Source organism: Scophthalmus maximus, chromosome 12, assembly GCF_022379125.1.
Source record: "Scophthalmus maximus strain ysfricsl-2021 chromosome 12, ASM2237912v1, whole genome shotgun sequence".
Lineage (NCBI taxonomy): Eukaryota > Metazoa > Chordata > Actinopteri > Pleuronectiformes > Scophthalmidae > Scophthalmus > Scophthalmus maximus.
The window spans coordinates 18,048,596-18,062,492 of NC_061526.1; the positions used below are offsets into that span (position 1 = coordinate 18,048,596).

Genomic DNA, 13,897 nt, shown 5'->3' on the forward strand with positions numbered 1-13,897 from the left:
AACAACCAGCTGTAACTAGTTCCTTATGTTCGGGTTTTAGACATGAACATACAAAAACATGTGATCTGTGGACCATAGGAGGAAAAATGTACATTAACTTGAAATTGCAATTTCCCCACAAATGGGATTGATATTTGAAGATTAAGTCTGAGAATTGATGCAATTCATATTCACAAAACATAAAAGACTGCAAAGACAGGTTGGTCTGGAAATAATCCTGTGACGGCCATTCAGTGTGATTACACACGTCTCAAACATCACAGACCATAGCGAACAGTGTAGCACATTTTTGGGATGAGGGTGGGGGTTGTACTGCATTTGTAGTACAACAGCAAATAGTGCATTCTTCTTACTTTGTAAAATTGTCTGAAGGGAGGGGCAAGGGTCTAGGCAACTTACTAACATCTAAAAGTATACAAATTCAATATGGGAAAACATTTTTTTTGCACTCCAAAATATACATTTAATATAAATGAGCCAAACATGTAGAGGAATTCACCAAAATGCAGAACGTACCTCAGTAAACATTTTTTATTACAACACCATCTAGATTTTAATCAAAAGCAGAGACATTTACAAGCATACTAACCATGAATAGAACAAATGAGATTGAGAGGAAGAGGTGGGGAGAAAACATCAAACATGTACCCTATAAAAACAGATCTCTAAACTGAATGTACACAGTACAGCGAGCCAAGGAAAAAAAAAAAGAGAAAAGGATGTAATGTTTGTGTCTTCTATCTGGGGGTCGTGTGGGCCATTTTATTTTCTTTGCACAAAAAAAGAAGCATTACACATACTCATCTTCAAGTCAAATAAAACATCATAAAAATAAAAGAGCTGTTTGGAAAGTTTCTTTTTTCTTTCATCTTTAGTTACCATGAGAATAGGTGTTTGGATAACATACTCTTACACAGGTCTGGGTCTTCCATCCACTGCTCTTAGTCAGGCAGACAAGATGAACAGACAGAGAGAAGGATGGGTGGAGAAGGAGAGGAGGAGAGAGATGGAGGGGTGGAGGAGGAGGTGGTGGTTGTCCTGTCCGGTCATGCAGGGTGGGGTGGTGGTGCACTGAAAGCGTTCCTCCTTTTCCTTCCATCCATCCTTGATCCTCGTTAAGCTGAAAGGTGTCAAAACGAAGGGTGGAGTTTGGTTTCGAGGCAACCCAACAGTGAACACTCCCCACCCCCACCAATAGACCTCTACACTACACGCACAGAGTGCACAGCAGGGCTGGGCTCAATTCACCGTCATTCTGAGTCTCACAGTTCGAGAGTTTGAACCCACTTTACATTTTAGTGACATGGGGGTGTGATCAGGGAAGTTTTAGCTCCAAAAATCTCAAAATCTTAAAATTTGTACATGAACATTAGTTCTCGGGTGACTGTGTATTGGCCCCAACCCTCGCACAGACACAGAAACATGTCATGCAACTCCAACAGGTAATATACAGGTAGCAAAGGGGAACTCTATCAGCATGTACACAACAAAACATTCAATTCATCATAGTTACCCGTTCATTCACACTATAAGTACTGAACTAAAAACTATTGGTCACATTATTATGAAGGCAGCCCAACAGACACGCTGCGACCACTAAACTATGATGCTGCATTCACGCGCGAATTGCCTCAAACTAATATTATGCTTGAGTTGAAATATTTTAACCAAAGCAAATAACTTCAAAATTTGCTTTGCGTTGGATGTGAACTACGGCTGCATCTAACGATTGATCTGTCAATTATTTTCTCAATTAATTGATTAGTTGTTTGGTCAATAAAATGGTCAAAAATGTCGATCACGTTTCCCAAACCACTGGATGATATTTAGTTTTGTCCCCACGCCAAGATATTTAGTTTACTGTCCTAGAGGAGCAAAAATACCAGAATAAATTCACATTTAAGAAGGTGAGAATTTTTCTGACTTTCCCCCCCCCATAGAAACTATTTGAACCGAATAATCGATTATCAAAATGAATTTAGTCAATTACCAATAGATTAACTGTTGCAGCTACGGTGTGAACGCAACATTTAAGGTTTTAAAAACCCTTGAGCTTAAAATTGTTGAAACCAACATTTGTAAAATTACCTACATTTCAATACGAAATGTGAATAACAATTGTCATTTTCCCTGTGGTACTTACTTCTTGCAAATCAATCAATCAGAATTACAGTTAGTATTTTTTCCCTCAGCCCCACGGAAATGCTGGGAACGAGACCAAACTAAAAACTTTTCACTAATCAAAATACCTCAACATTAATAAACTGTCTTCATTACCCACGTGTTTCAAATACCATCATTTAAACAAACAGCGCATGCAGCATAGTAGGTAAGTGAGCAACAGAGCAAAGGGACAATCGATCAAAACACAAAACTAGGAATGGCACGAATGGGACTCAGACACAAAAGGTAAAACTTTGCCACAACCAAGTGATGTAGCTGCCGAAAGCATCTCAGGACTTACAATAGAAAAACTCCTCTTTATATCAATGTGATTTTGTAAACCACCCAGTAAGACATACAGGGAACTAGAGAGGCAACCTCGTCGTCAGAATTATAAAAAGGAAGCTCTTACGATAAGACTATCAATAAATGATCCATTGACCTGATTTCATTCCTGCCCATTTGATTTTGATTTTCCCCCCCAAAACAATTCTGATACAGAAAGTTGTTTCAAATTTGTTTTGCATTTTTAATCATTTAAAACCAATAATATTGTGCCCTGATTACAAGAGAACTGGTATCTATCCTGGAAAGGCCTTACAGGCACCAGGTCCAATTGGTAACAATGATTTTTACATGAATCAAAGATTCAGAAATGAATATTGGAACTTGTTCTAATGGGGTTTTGTTTTACATGATGTATGGATACAGAAAAAAAACAGTTAAGCCGACAATTACAATGTTGTACACAACACAGTAGTCAAACTAAATGGTACTTCTGGTCACACCATTATTCAAAAGTGACTAGAACATCACGTACAAGTGGAAATGGGAATGACTGAAGTTTTGTCAATGGTCAAATTACATCCAAATATCAGGCCAACAAAGCTTTTGTCATGTCAAATATTTGCCATATTGAGGAACCGACATAATTCCAGTTCCTAGAAAAACATTCAAATGTGTTGCAGTGTGTCAGCAAACATGGGACTGAAGCAGGTGAGAGCGAAACCAGGGTCAAGCAGTTCATCACTTGATACTTACCATTTAAATACTCAAGTCTACAAATATAATACTTAACTGTAACAGCTGAAAATCTAGTCTGTTGTTGACTATAATAACCGGTGTACTTAACCTTATTGAAGCTTTACAATTTTGTGGTTTTAAACACTGAACATAGGCAAAGTCAGATATATCAAATATAGATTTCCCCCCCTCCCCTGTTTGACCCTGGTTTGGCATTAGCAAGGAGTATGCTTGTTTCAACGGACTAGGATAGAATGGGGTTGTGATCCCAGCACACACATACATCTTCAGAGAGCACAGACTGAAGAGAGCATAAACACCGTGCATTCCCCCAATGCAATATGAACAGATAAAAAAGCATATCTGTGGACACAACAAATCGCCATACTATCAGGAATTAAAAGCAATGTGCCTGGGACTCAGTTGTTTTCTAATAAACATGCTGAGAGACATCTGACCAGAGTAAGATTGACATTTGGCCTCATTACATACTTAATACTGCCCAGTTACTTTTAATCTATACTCATTTCATTAATACTGGAAGAAAGTTTTTTCAAAATATAAATGCATTTAGGCATCTTTACATCACCAAATATGATCGGGCCTTGTGCCCACTGGGGATCTCTCATCTGACATATGAAGATGTGTGTTAGAGGCGGCTGCAGTAGTTGTTGTGAAGGCTCCTATTGAAACACAGCGTTTCTTTTAAACTTTTTAAATTCATTTTTACTTGTACTTGTACTGATGCACAAATTCTATGCTGTAAAAGGAAAATTTGAGAAAGACATTTTTGTTAAGAGGTTCCCAGTGGACACAAGTTTTACTTGTCAGCATAACCTTGTGTAGATAAGAGGACAATTGAGCGGAACAGAGGTCAGATTAACTACGATAAGAGCCACAGAGCTAAAAATAAACACACAGCTCTACAATAGATCACATGAGAAGATTACCGAGGCAAAGTTACCACGTCACCAGGTTACATTCTTTTGGTAGGCCTATGGGCTTTGCCTGATTTTCAAGTTCAGCAACTCCACAAGCAAAACCACCCCAGGTAATATTTCTCAGAATGAGAGGAGACACATGAAAAAGCTCATATTTAAATAATATGTCTAATGGACTGAGCATATTTCCTGCTCTGTGAGTACAGAGCACTAAATTAAGACATTAAGCTGAGTAAAGCTTCTGTCTGTCATTTCATTTAAAATTATGAGAAATATTACTTGGGGTGATGCACAACTGTACAGAGATGCCAAAGGCCCCATGTAACCTATTAGACTCTCCTCTATAAGGGCCGGTTCACACAACTGCACACAAATCTCAGGGCTTTGGCAGTAAAGGACATCAGAACGACAACAGTTCAAAACCGATAGTTCAACTGCAGTTCTAAACTTTACAAAAAAGGTATCAAATTGGAAGGAAGTATCTTCCCACAAAGCATACAACATTTGTTTAAACCCTAATCCAAGAATCTCCAAATCCATGAAAACACCAGCAAGTCTTTGGAATTTGCCTCAGAAATATTTTACCTCAAGTAATATCACAGCAACGTAAACAAGTTGTGTCAGGTGGTTTTAGATAAATTCATCAACAACTCATCCAAATCATGACTTCACATCCAAAAAGCCATCCGTAATGCTATGAGCCAAAAGAGCCAGTAATACTCGTAATGACCTCTTGCCAACCTAGGACGACCTATCACTGAAAAATCGACACTGCAGTCGAGATGGAAATCATTTCAATACAAGAATCACATGAAAACAAAATGTAAAAAATTCTATGCATCAGTCAATGACAATTAACAACATATAATCATGAAGTTGATGCATTGACATTAAACATAGTTAAGAGTTGTCTTTCGGAATACTTGCAATACCATTTACAATTTTCAATATTTTGTCACAGATTAAATTCTGATTCTTTTGAATTTCACAGAATCAGGAGAAAGACCCTTTAAAAAAAATTAAGAATTGGCCTGGTGACAGGCACAAAAAAGTGGGATATGAAAGCATTGATTTTCTGTTCCTAGCTATTCAATTTCTCAACTTATTATTCCATGTTTACATGTAATTCACTCCTGCCGATATCATAACAGTATGTGCATTCATGGCACAGACGTTTGGACACTGAAATCTAAGTTGTCAGAGCATGGTATGAAAGGGACAAAGACAGGAGTATATTTTCACTTTACCTCACCGTCCTAAATTGAGGTACAACGGTTCACAAGTGAGAAACACTGGGCTACAAAACATTCAATTTGACAAAAGTAAAATGCCAGGAAATATTATATCATGCAAATATGGCACAATCACATTGTCAAATTTTTTTGTGTCCAAGAATCACCAGATATTGATACTGTTTGATAAATAAAATTTCATCCTCTGTTAATTAAAACATGAATGTGATATATATCTCCAACTTTTAAAAGGAAATGGTAAAAATTGTATACAACATTACTATGAATGCAAAAGTTTACAAAGTATAAACTTCCTTTCTGAAAATACAATCAGATGTGTACAGACCATTCAAATGCTGATTTTTTTTCGATTTGCAGGGGTTAGTCTGCAAATCACAATATGTAACAGCATCAGATTTAGTGCTGGGCCGTGGCTTCTCTCGGGCACCAAGAGAACATATGCCTCTACTTTGTAATTTATTTAGCAGAACACACAAAGTGGTTGATGAATTTTGTGATTTACCAGCCTCAGAGGCCTGTGGGCTAAAAGATAACAGTTCACCCACACAGTCAATTGCCAGTGGATGCTAGTGTATTCTGTTTTTGGCAAAAAATAAAAAAACTCACAGATACAAGTCTTGCAAACCTCTCTGACCAAAGTCAATACAATGAGTGTGCCATGACACATTTTTTCTGACAGAAAATATACACAGTAACACAAGTGTGATAGACAATTATGAAAATTGAATGAAAGCACTTACCTTACACCTACCTGTCACCAAAACAACCGAGTATTAAAAGTCTTTTTTTCCTTGCTTACCTCGTCTCTTCCAGTCCCCCTTCCTCAGGGAAGTTCAGGGAAGGCCTTTTAAAATCAACACTAAACACTCAAATTTTGACGGAATACGTCTATTTTAATTTTGGGGGGAGGGTTGTGAAGCCTTTTAAAAACTTAACACTGGTGTTTTCTTCTCTCATCGTGTAGTTGAGGCCTGTACTAGTCCGGCTCGGTCCAGGTCCAAGACTAACTGCAGCGATGCTGGAAGCAAGAACAGGGCTTATGACAGGAGCAAATAACGTGGTACCAACCTCTCTTCTTGTTTAGCGGTGTCGGTACTCCCTCTCCCTCTCCCTTTCTCGGTCCCTGTCCCGGTCCCTCTCGCGATGGCGGTCTCGCTCCCGGCTGCGTTCTCGGTAATAGTCCTCGTGCCTGTCACGGCTGCGGGACTTGTGGCGTCGGCTCTTTTCTCTGGAGCGGCTGTGGTCACGTTCTCTGGAGCGCTCTCGCCTGGCAGAGACAAAGAAGCATCATTAGGCAAAGTTTTAAAGACTTAAATAAAATCTTAAGGGCAAATTCATATTTGAAAAACTACTTTAGGCTCGGTTAGCCTAACAGAAAACATAGGCTAGAATATATATATATATTTATTTATATATATATAACATATCAAGTGGAAGGCAAATTGTCAATGTAGCTTCAATGCTAGATGGCTTTTTTCCCTTATAGCTTATAAACTTCAATGTCATAGATTTAACGGCATTAGATAAAAATCTTACCTGGCAGAGCCATAGCTTTTTGACTCAATTCCGTGGAGACAGTCCTGCAGGGAACTGATGAGGACCTTACAGCGGTCATCTGCTGACACTTTGGACTGCTTGATCAGACTGATGGCAGTCACCAGGGTCTCTATCGCGCTGCCATAATCAGCTAAAGAGAAGACCCATGATTGCATTTGAGTTATAATTATGTGTTGCAGACAACATGTAAGCACTAACAAGTATGTAGTTGACATGCACATCACTGTGCGTTACCTGCACTGGCGTCAGACACAGCCCTGGATATGGCGCTGGAAGAGATGGCTCTGTTTCTGTTCATGATCTCCTCGAACTCCGCCTCGCTCAGGGGAGTCCGTGACGCCTCCATCTCCCTACAAAGACACAAACATTCGCACACTAGCGTCATGGCACTTTTTGTGTTTCAGAGTTAAAATGGAGTTATCATGGCAAACAATGTAAAGAAGTTGTAACGACAAAGTGCAATTCAGCAGTTGTATCGAGAACATGACAAATTGCTGGGTTGCTTTTTCGTTCCACATCACCACACGTTCTTACCGGCCTCCTGGACCATACTCTCCTCTCTCGTATGGTGGTGGACGCCCGTATGGGTCGTTTGGTCCTGGGGGCCCTCGACTATCGTTGGGGGGCATGTTGTTGTTCCCAGGTGGGGGGAAGAAGGCAGGGTTGACATGAGGAGCTGGGGGTGGCCCACCTGGCGGGGGGCCTGGCATGTGTGGAGGTGGAGCTAAAGCCATTGGGGGTCCAATGGGACCCGGGGGGCGCGGAGGGAAGGGTCCTGGAGGTGGCGGGCCCTGTTGAGGGGGTGGGGGACCAGGGGGAGGGCAATAACCTGGAGGAGGGGGGCCTGGAGGCAAGGGTCCCATTGGTGGCTGGCCAAATTGACCAGGGAAGAGAACAGGGGGCGGAGGCCGGTCACCACGATTTGGAGGACCAGAAAGGGGAGGGGGGAGGCCCTGTCCAGGAGGTGGAGGTCCTGGAGGACCAGGGGGACCAGGTGGACCAGGAGGGGGACGTGGGGGACCCTGCATCCCACCTAAACAAAAGAAGAACACAAGGGATAAAAAAGAAGGTTGTTTGACCAATTTTTAATTTTTAATGTTTAAGTTGCAGCAAGTAGAGCCCTCCCCAGCATTTTTGAGCCTGGTGGGGAAATAAGTGTTGCAAAAAACCATGCAGACATTTTCTACTTAAAAATATAATAGGATGGTTTAAAACATTGCATCTGCTCAGACGATTTGTTGGTCAAGATCTAGTTATATTATCGTTTCCCTCCCTGTATTTAGGCTTGACTGTTCAAAGCACAGACAATGATGAAGATAAGGAAGAGCAAGCCATAGCTACAGGGAACAAAAAAAGTTTTAAAAAACAAAACAAACAAAAAATACCTGAAGGCAACAGAAGAGATGAGGATATACACTCAAAAACATTGTTGCTGGCTTTAAAAAAAACATTTTTCTGATTTTTCTGACTTGCATTTAATGCCGATTTCTTTTTCCTAAGCACAGCATTTTCGGAGTGTCCATCATATGTATATATTTGGCATACCACATAGTATCCTGCAGTTATCAAATAAGCAACTCAAGAGCTACTCATCACATTCCTTGTGAAGGCATAATAGGGACCGCAGGGCTTTGTTTACAGAATTTGTTATACATCTCTCATGTATGGCAGAATTTTGCAAAAACAATTTTCTTGTTACTGAGCCAAAGACACATTCTTAGAAAATTGAGATCCAAAAGAAGTACAGAAATATTGTATGCATCCTGACAAAATGTAATACAAGGAAGGTAAAAAAAGAAAAGAAAAAGGATTTGACCGAGGCAGTGTGAATATGATTGAGCCGGTTGTAGAGTACCATATGGCCTTCAAAAAAGAAAGAAACATCTGCTTTTTTAACCTTACCTGATGATTTTAAAGCATTTGTTAATGAGTTTTTTAAATCTTTAAAAATGTGCATTTCTCAGTATGTTTTGGTGTAGTCACATTAAGGCCAACAGTATTAAATGGAAAGTGTCTATTAAGGGATTTCAATAGCTTGTTGGTAAATTCATCTGTTTTGGGGGCAATACACCTGACATTTTCAATGGCACAACTTCTACCAATAAACAGCTATGGGTTAGGATAAAAAGGCGATCGATCAAATCAATCAGATCAATCGAGGTGTTTCACCTCTGCCACGCCAGCTCCCGTTCCTGCCCCCCGGCGGGAAGGGATTGAAACCCATATCCATCAGAGGGCCATCTTGGTGCCTAATCAGATCTGGTGCCATCCCAGAGCCTAATGGGGAAGAAAGCAAACCAATCACAACTCTTCCCTTCATAAACTTCTGCCTACCAACTGAAGGCCTGTCACAGCCCGGCAGCACGGAGCACCAGCCACCAAGCGAGACAAGAGAAAGGTGGGATGGAAGGCAAAAGACGCAAAAAAGGGAAAAAAGAAAAAGCTGGCAACTCTTTTTTTGTCCTACTGGAAGTGCAAGGCGGCCAATCCGAGATTTTTCAGAAGTTTAACTATGGTAGCTTGACAAGTAAACCTGTGAGCAAACTGCTTGTCAAGGAATGGTGTGTGAAATTGTCAGTGAGCAGAAAATTGCAGCCAGGGAAGGATTAATTGTTCAACTCAAAGGGAAGAGGGAGAAAAACTGAACAAACCAGATGGGGAGGGAAAACATGCAAAGACATAGCTCTGCCTGGAGAGATTTAGAGGGAGAGAGATATCTCACTCAAATCACACACTACAGCAGACTTGGTTACACAGCGCCACGAGTAACTAACAGAGCAGGCTTGTCAAAATATGATGTTATTTTATCATTGTAATAAATACAGTATCATCACATTGGATGACAAAAGCCTGGAAATGTAAAAATTAAAATATAAAGACAGCTTTTAACAATACCAGGTCTTACTCAGAAATGACCCAACTGACCCATAAACCTCAAGAGGTGATTGAGCGTGACCGATAAACAAATTCATACACATCACAGATTACACCTGCTGAAGTGAGCGAAAAGTGTGACACGCGATGTTCCGCACACTTGAAGCACAAATGCCAATAACCAAAACTAACCAGGGAAGTGTGGTGGTGGTCCTCCGGGCCCAACGGGACCAGGGAAGCGGTCTCCTCCAGGGCCGGGTGGTCCAGGGAATCTTCCTCTGCCTCGACCCATGGGGAAACCACGGCCGCCTCCCGGAGGACCAGCTTTACCTTCCCCAGACATTTGACCTGACTGAGTACCTGTGAAGTAATAAGACAACACTTGTCTTTAATGTGAAATAGATCAGAAATAAGTTTGCTATGAATTCACCAACAGAAGGAGAGGCGTGCTTTTTGTTTTAAATTCTGTCACGATGCTGCAAGTGAATTTCAGCAGACATGACTAGTTTCATTCAGCACTGTGACAGGTCTTTCAGTTCACCACTGCCCTGGTAATTTTCAGCCCTGCAGATGCAAAGCATGCACTTGTCCTACTTACTTTTGCGTGACTGCATCTCAAATTGACTGAGGGACTGTTTGTTGCACGGCGTGACAATGGGATTCTGACCGTGGAGCTCTCGCTTTGATAGGAGCTCCATTAACTTCCTGGATGAAGCCTCTGAGCCGACACACACCAGGGCAAACCTGGGAGAAACGAAGAGGAAATAAACAATCGCGACAGCGTGAGAATTTCATTCTTCAATATAAAGAGTTCTACAACTTCTTGTGACCAATTCTTTGTTTTGATCTGCATCTTCAGAACTTCAACAGATCTAAAAGGTCTTTAGATTTAGCTAAGATCATCAATTTTTCCATAGGTATCAATTCTAACCGCAGTGTGACAAGATTACATAGAAACGACCCATCCAACATGGAATCCAAGACCTCACCCTTTCGACTGGCCATTTGCTCTGTTTTCAAAGAACTTGATTTCCAGCACATCTGTGATGCCTACCGACCGGATGGCTTCTGTCAGGTCCTCATCTGTTGTCCACTGCATGAAAGACGACAACACCATCAGTATACCCATAATGACATCCTTAATTAGAAAATTAGGTAGTATTTTCACAATTTGGATATAAAATCAGGGGGTCAACACATGGCACGACACAAGAGTTTAACCCATGTGAGGTTTACCCACCCATGTGAGGTTTCCGATGTATAGAGCAATCCTTTTCCCTGTGTAGGTGTACACCACGTTGGGTGGAGCACTCTTTCCTCCCTCTGCGCCACCGGGTGCAGGGAGTGTGTCCAGGTAGTCACGGTCTTCTGGAGCGTCACCATTATTGGCTGATGGGGATATTACATCATCGTACAGGTCGATCTGCTCATGAACTGGATAGTCAGATTCCTGTAAAGCACAAATATAATAGGGTTGGGTTAAATACTTTGAAGATGTTATGAGCACTGGCACGACACTGATTATACCTGTGTCATGGTTGCACAATGACATTTTGCACCAAAATGAGTGCAACCAGACAATGCTTTGATTATTCAGTAGATCCAATATGGCAGTGATAGAATTTTGTCTGTTAAGTACAAAAAAGCTTACATGGATATGTCTGTATATATATTACACTCATGTGTAAAGACTTTTGTTTGAAAATTATGACAACTACATTCACTGCTGACAACCCATTATGGCACGTGCTGTTAATTTAATCTATTGAAGGTTCGAAGACTCGTTTCTCGTGGTTAAACCTTGACTAGGCCTGTTAAATAAACACTTTAATCTGATTGTGTTATCCAGCTTTTACCGAATCGTAACTCGACACAGCTACATTTCTTTTTTTTAAGTCTATTCTCTGAACATTGGACCAGAAACAACAAAGTTGAAATACAGACAATGCAAAGACCAGTGAGCAGCTCACATTAACCGGGAAATAACAGTGACTGTGTAAATGTATTCACAGCATTGCTGACACCCCTGCTTATACTAGCATGACAGCATGTAGACAATCATTTAGAGCTGCAACAGTTAATCAATTAGTTTCATCCACTAAATCAACTGGCAACTATTTTGATACTCGTTTATTCGGTTCAAGTAGTTTTTATGGGAACAAGATGTGAATATTTTCTGGTTTCTTTACTCCTCTAATACTGAACATATTCTCGTATGTGGACAAAACAAATCAAAACATCATCTTGAGGTTTGGGAAGCATTTTCCAAAATTAAATGGGCCAAACAACGAATCGATCAGCCGTGAAAATGAACCACAAATATATAATGAAAATATTCGTTAGTTGCAGCCACAAATGCCTTTATTGACTCGAGTCGAAGTTACTTTGGATATATCAATAAACACATGGTTTCATTTCATCTTTGCTGTAAAACGAAGTATTATCTGATTCACTTCCGCCTCACACGTTGAACAATCGGTGAACGTGACACAAAGTTTGAATTTGTTTCGTGTGAGTGACGGTGCAGGCCACGTTTTCAATGGATAACCAACAACAAATAACTAAACATTTGTCTGTGGCCTTTTCGCAGCTGCTCAGTAGAGGGGCGTGTGTGTGTGTGTGTGTGTGTGTGTGTTGGAGAGAGGACAACAACATCTACCACCGAGCTACACGAAGCTAACAACCGGAAGCTAACAACTCAAACACCTTCGAAATACAACTCCAATTAACACGTCTGTCGTTTTAAACTATTACAGTACTGCGTTTTACACTATTTACACCAGTTCGTTTTAACCCAACTGTACTAATATGAACTGACCTAAAATAAAAGAACTGAAACGTAAAAAAAAAAAGCGGCAAGAAGCTAACGCCTAGCTAGCTGAAGTAGCCGAAGTAGCCGTGCTCGTTGGTCCCGGCCCGCCACGAGCGGCCATGCCGAGGCCCGCGACTCAACGCGGAACCACACAAGCTGCAGCTTTTCGCATGCAAAACCACCGCGACGAGCCACATTTGTACAACGTGTATATCCACAACTGCACGTGGCTGGTTGAACAACCGACGACGGCACAAAGGCAACATTAGGCGCCGATGACGCTAGCGGCGGCTGCGGGCTTTGCAGCATGGCGAAGAAGAGGCCCGGATGCGAGGGAAGCTCCTTTGTCCAGCAAAGAGTCTTATATCGTCACAATAAGAACACGGCTGACCGAAGATTGCACAGACAGTTGAAACGTACTGAACGTGGATGTAATACCTGGTTGAATTCCTCCTCTACGTCGGCGTAGATGTCGATGTGGTCCACACCGTCCGCCATTTTCCTCTGACCCGTCTCTCTCTCCTCCCGGCGGTGCAGCGCGACACTGAGCGGTAAACAATGACACACGGAGGAACAACACGCGCCCCCTGCTGGCCGAGCGATGTATCGATCTATTTATCTATTTATCTATTTATCTATCTATCTATCTATCTATCTATCTATCTAGCTAGCTATGTCATTTATTGTCTGATTATATATCAAAGATTGAGAGAGGTATGTGAAATAACATGTCGTTTTATAGGCATCATATCACTATAGTATATTGTTATATCATATCATATAATATCGTGATTTATTGGTTTATATATCTACTACAGCTTCTGAAATTGTAAAAAAAACAAACTATTTTGTCCTGTGAAGATTGAAATACGAATTTCTGTAAAAAACCGCAGCCACAGCATGAATGGTGATAGTTGATCATTTTTGTTGCGTTCGTATTGTTTAAGACTATTTCTATTGGTGCTGTAACAAACTAAATTAAACACTCTAGTTGACTTGTAGCACAATGTCAAGTACGAAATTGCTCATTACTATAATTAATGTAGGAAATGTAAACGATTTTGGTTCATTTTCTACCTCTTCTTCCACCACCTTTACAGTGCGGATGATTTTAAGAATAAAGGTTTGTTTGACAGATTGAATTCAGTATTATATACATTCAAGCAAGTCCCCGAAAAAACTATTCACCTCACATTGATTCATGATGCAAATAGACGGGTGTCTTTGTAATTTTGAAAGGATTAAAACTAAATGACACACAAATACAGTTCAAA

At 40.7% G+C, this 13,897-nt stretch overlaps 1 protein-coding gene across 5 annotated transcripts; it reads right to left on the minus strand.

Moving 5' to 3' along the window:
* Positions 1–513: 513 nt before the first annotated feature.
* cpsf6 (cleavage and polyadenylation specific factor 6) lies at positions 514–13,195 on the minus strand. 5 transcript variants are annotated; one of them, XM_035618579.2, is made up of 11 exons: positions 13,062–13,195; positions 11,052–11,261; positions 10,801–10,904; positions 10,410–10,555; positions 10,004–10,171; positions 9,107–9,214; positions 7,472–7,970; positions 7,172–7,287; positions 6,917–7,067; positions 6,449–6,647; positions 514–1,120 (listed from the first exon to the last, which is right to left on the minus strand). In XM_035618579.2, exons 1-10 carry the CDS (start codon positions 13,119–13,121, stop codon positions 6,461–6,463), a joined length of 1,749 nt encoding a protein of 582 aa, XP_035474472.1. In that variant the 5' UTR covers positions 13,122–13,195; the 3' UTR covers positions 514–1,120; positions 6,449–6,460. The 5 variants fall into 5 exon arrangements, with proteins under 5 accessions (XP_035474472.1, XP_035474467.1, XP_035474490.1 ...); XM_035618574.2 differs by having other exon boundaries at positions 13,044–13,149; XM_035618597.2 differs by lacking the exon at positions 9,107–9,214.
* Between the last annotated feature and the right edge of the window lie 702 nt (positions 13,196–13,897).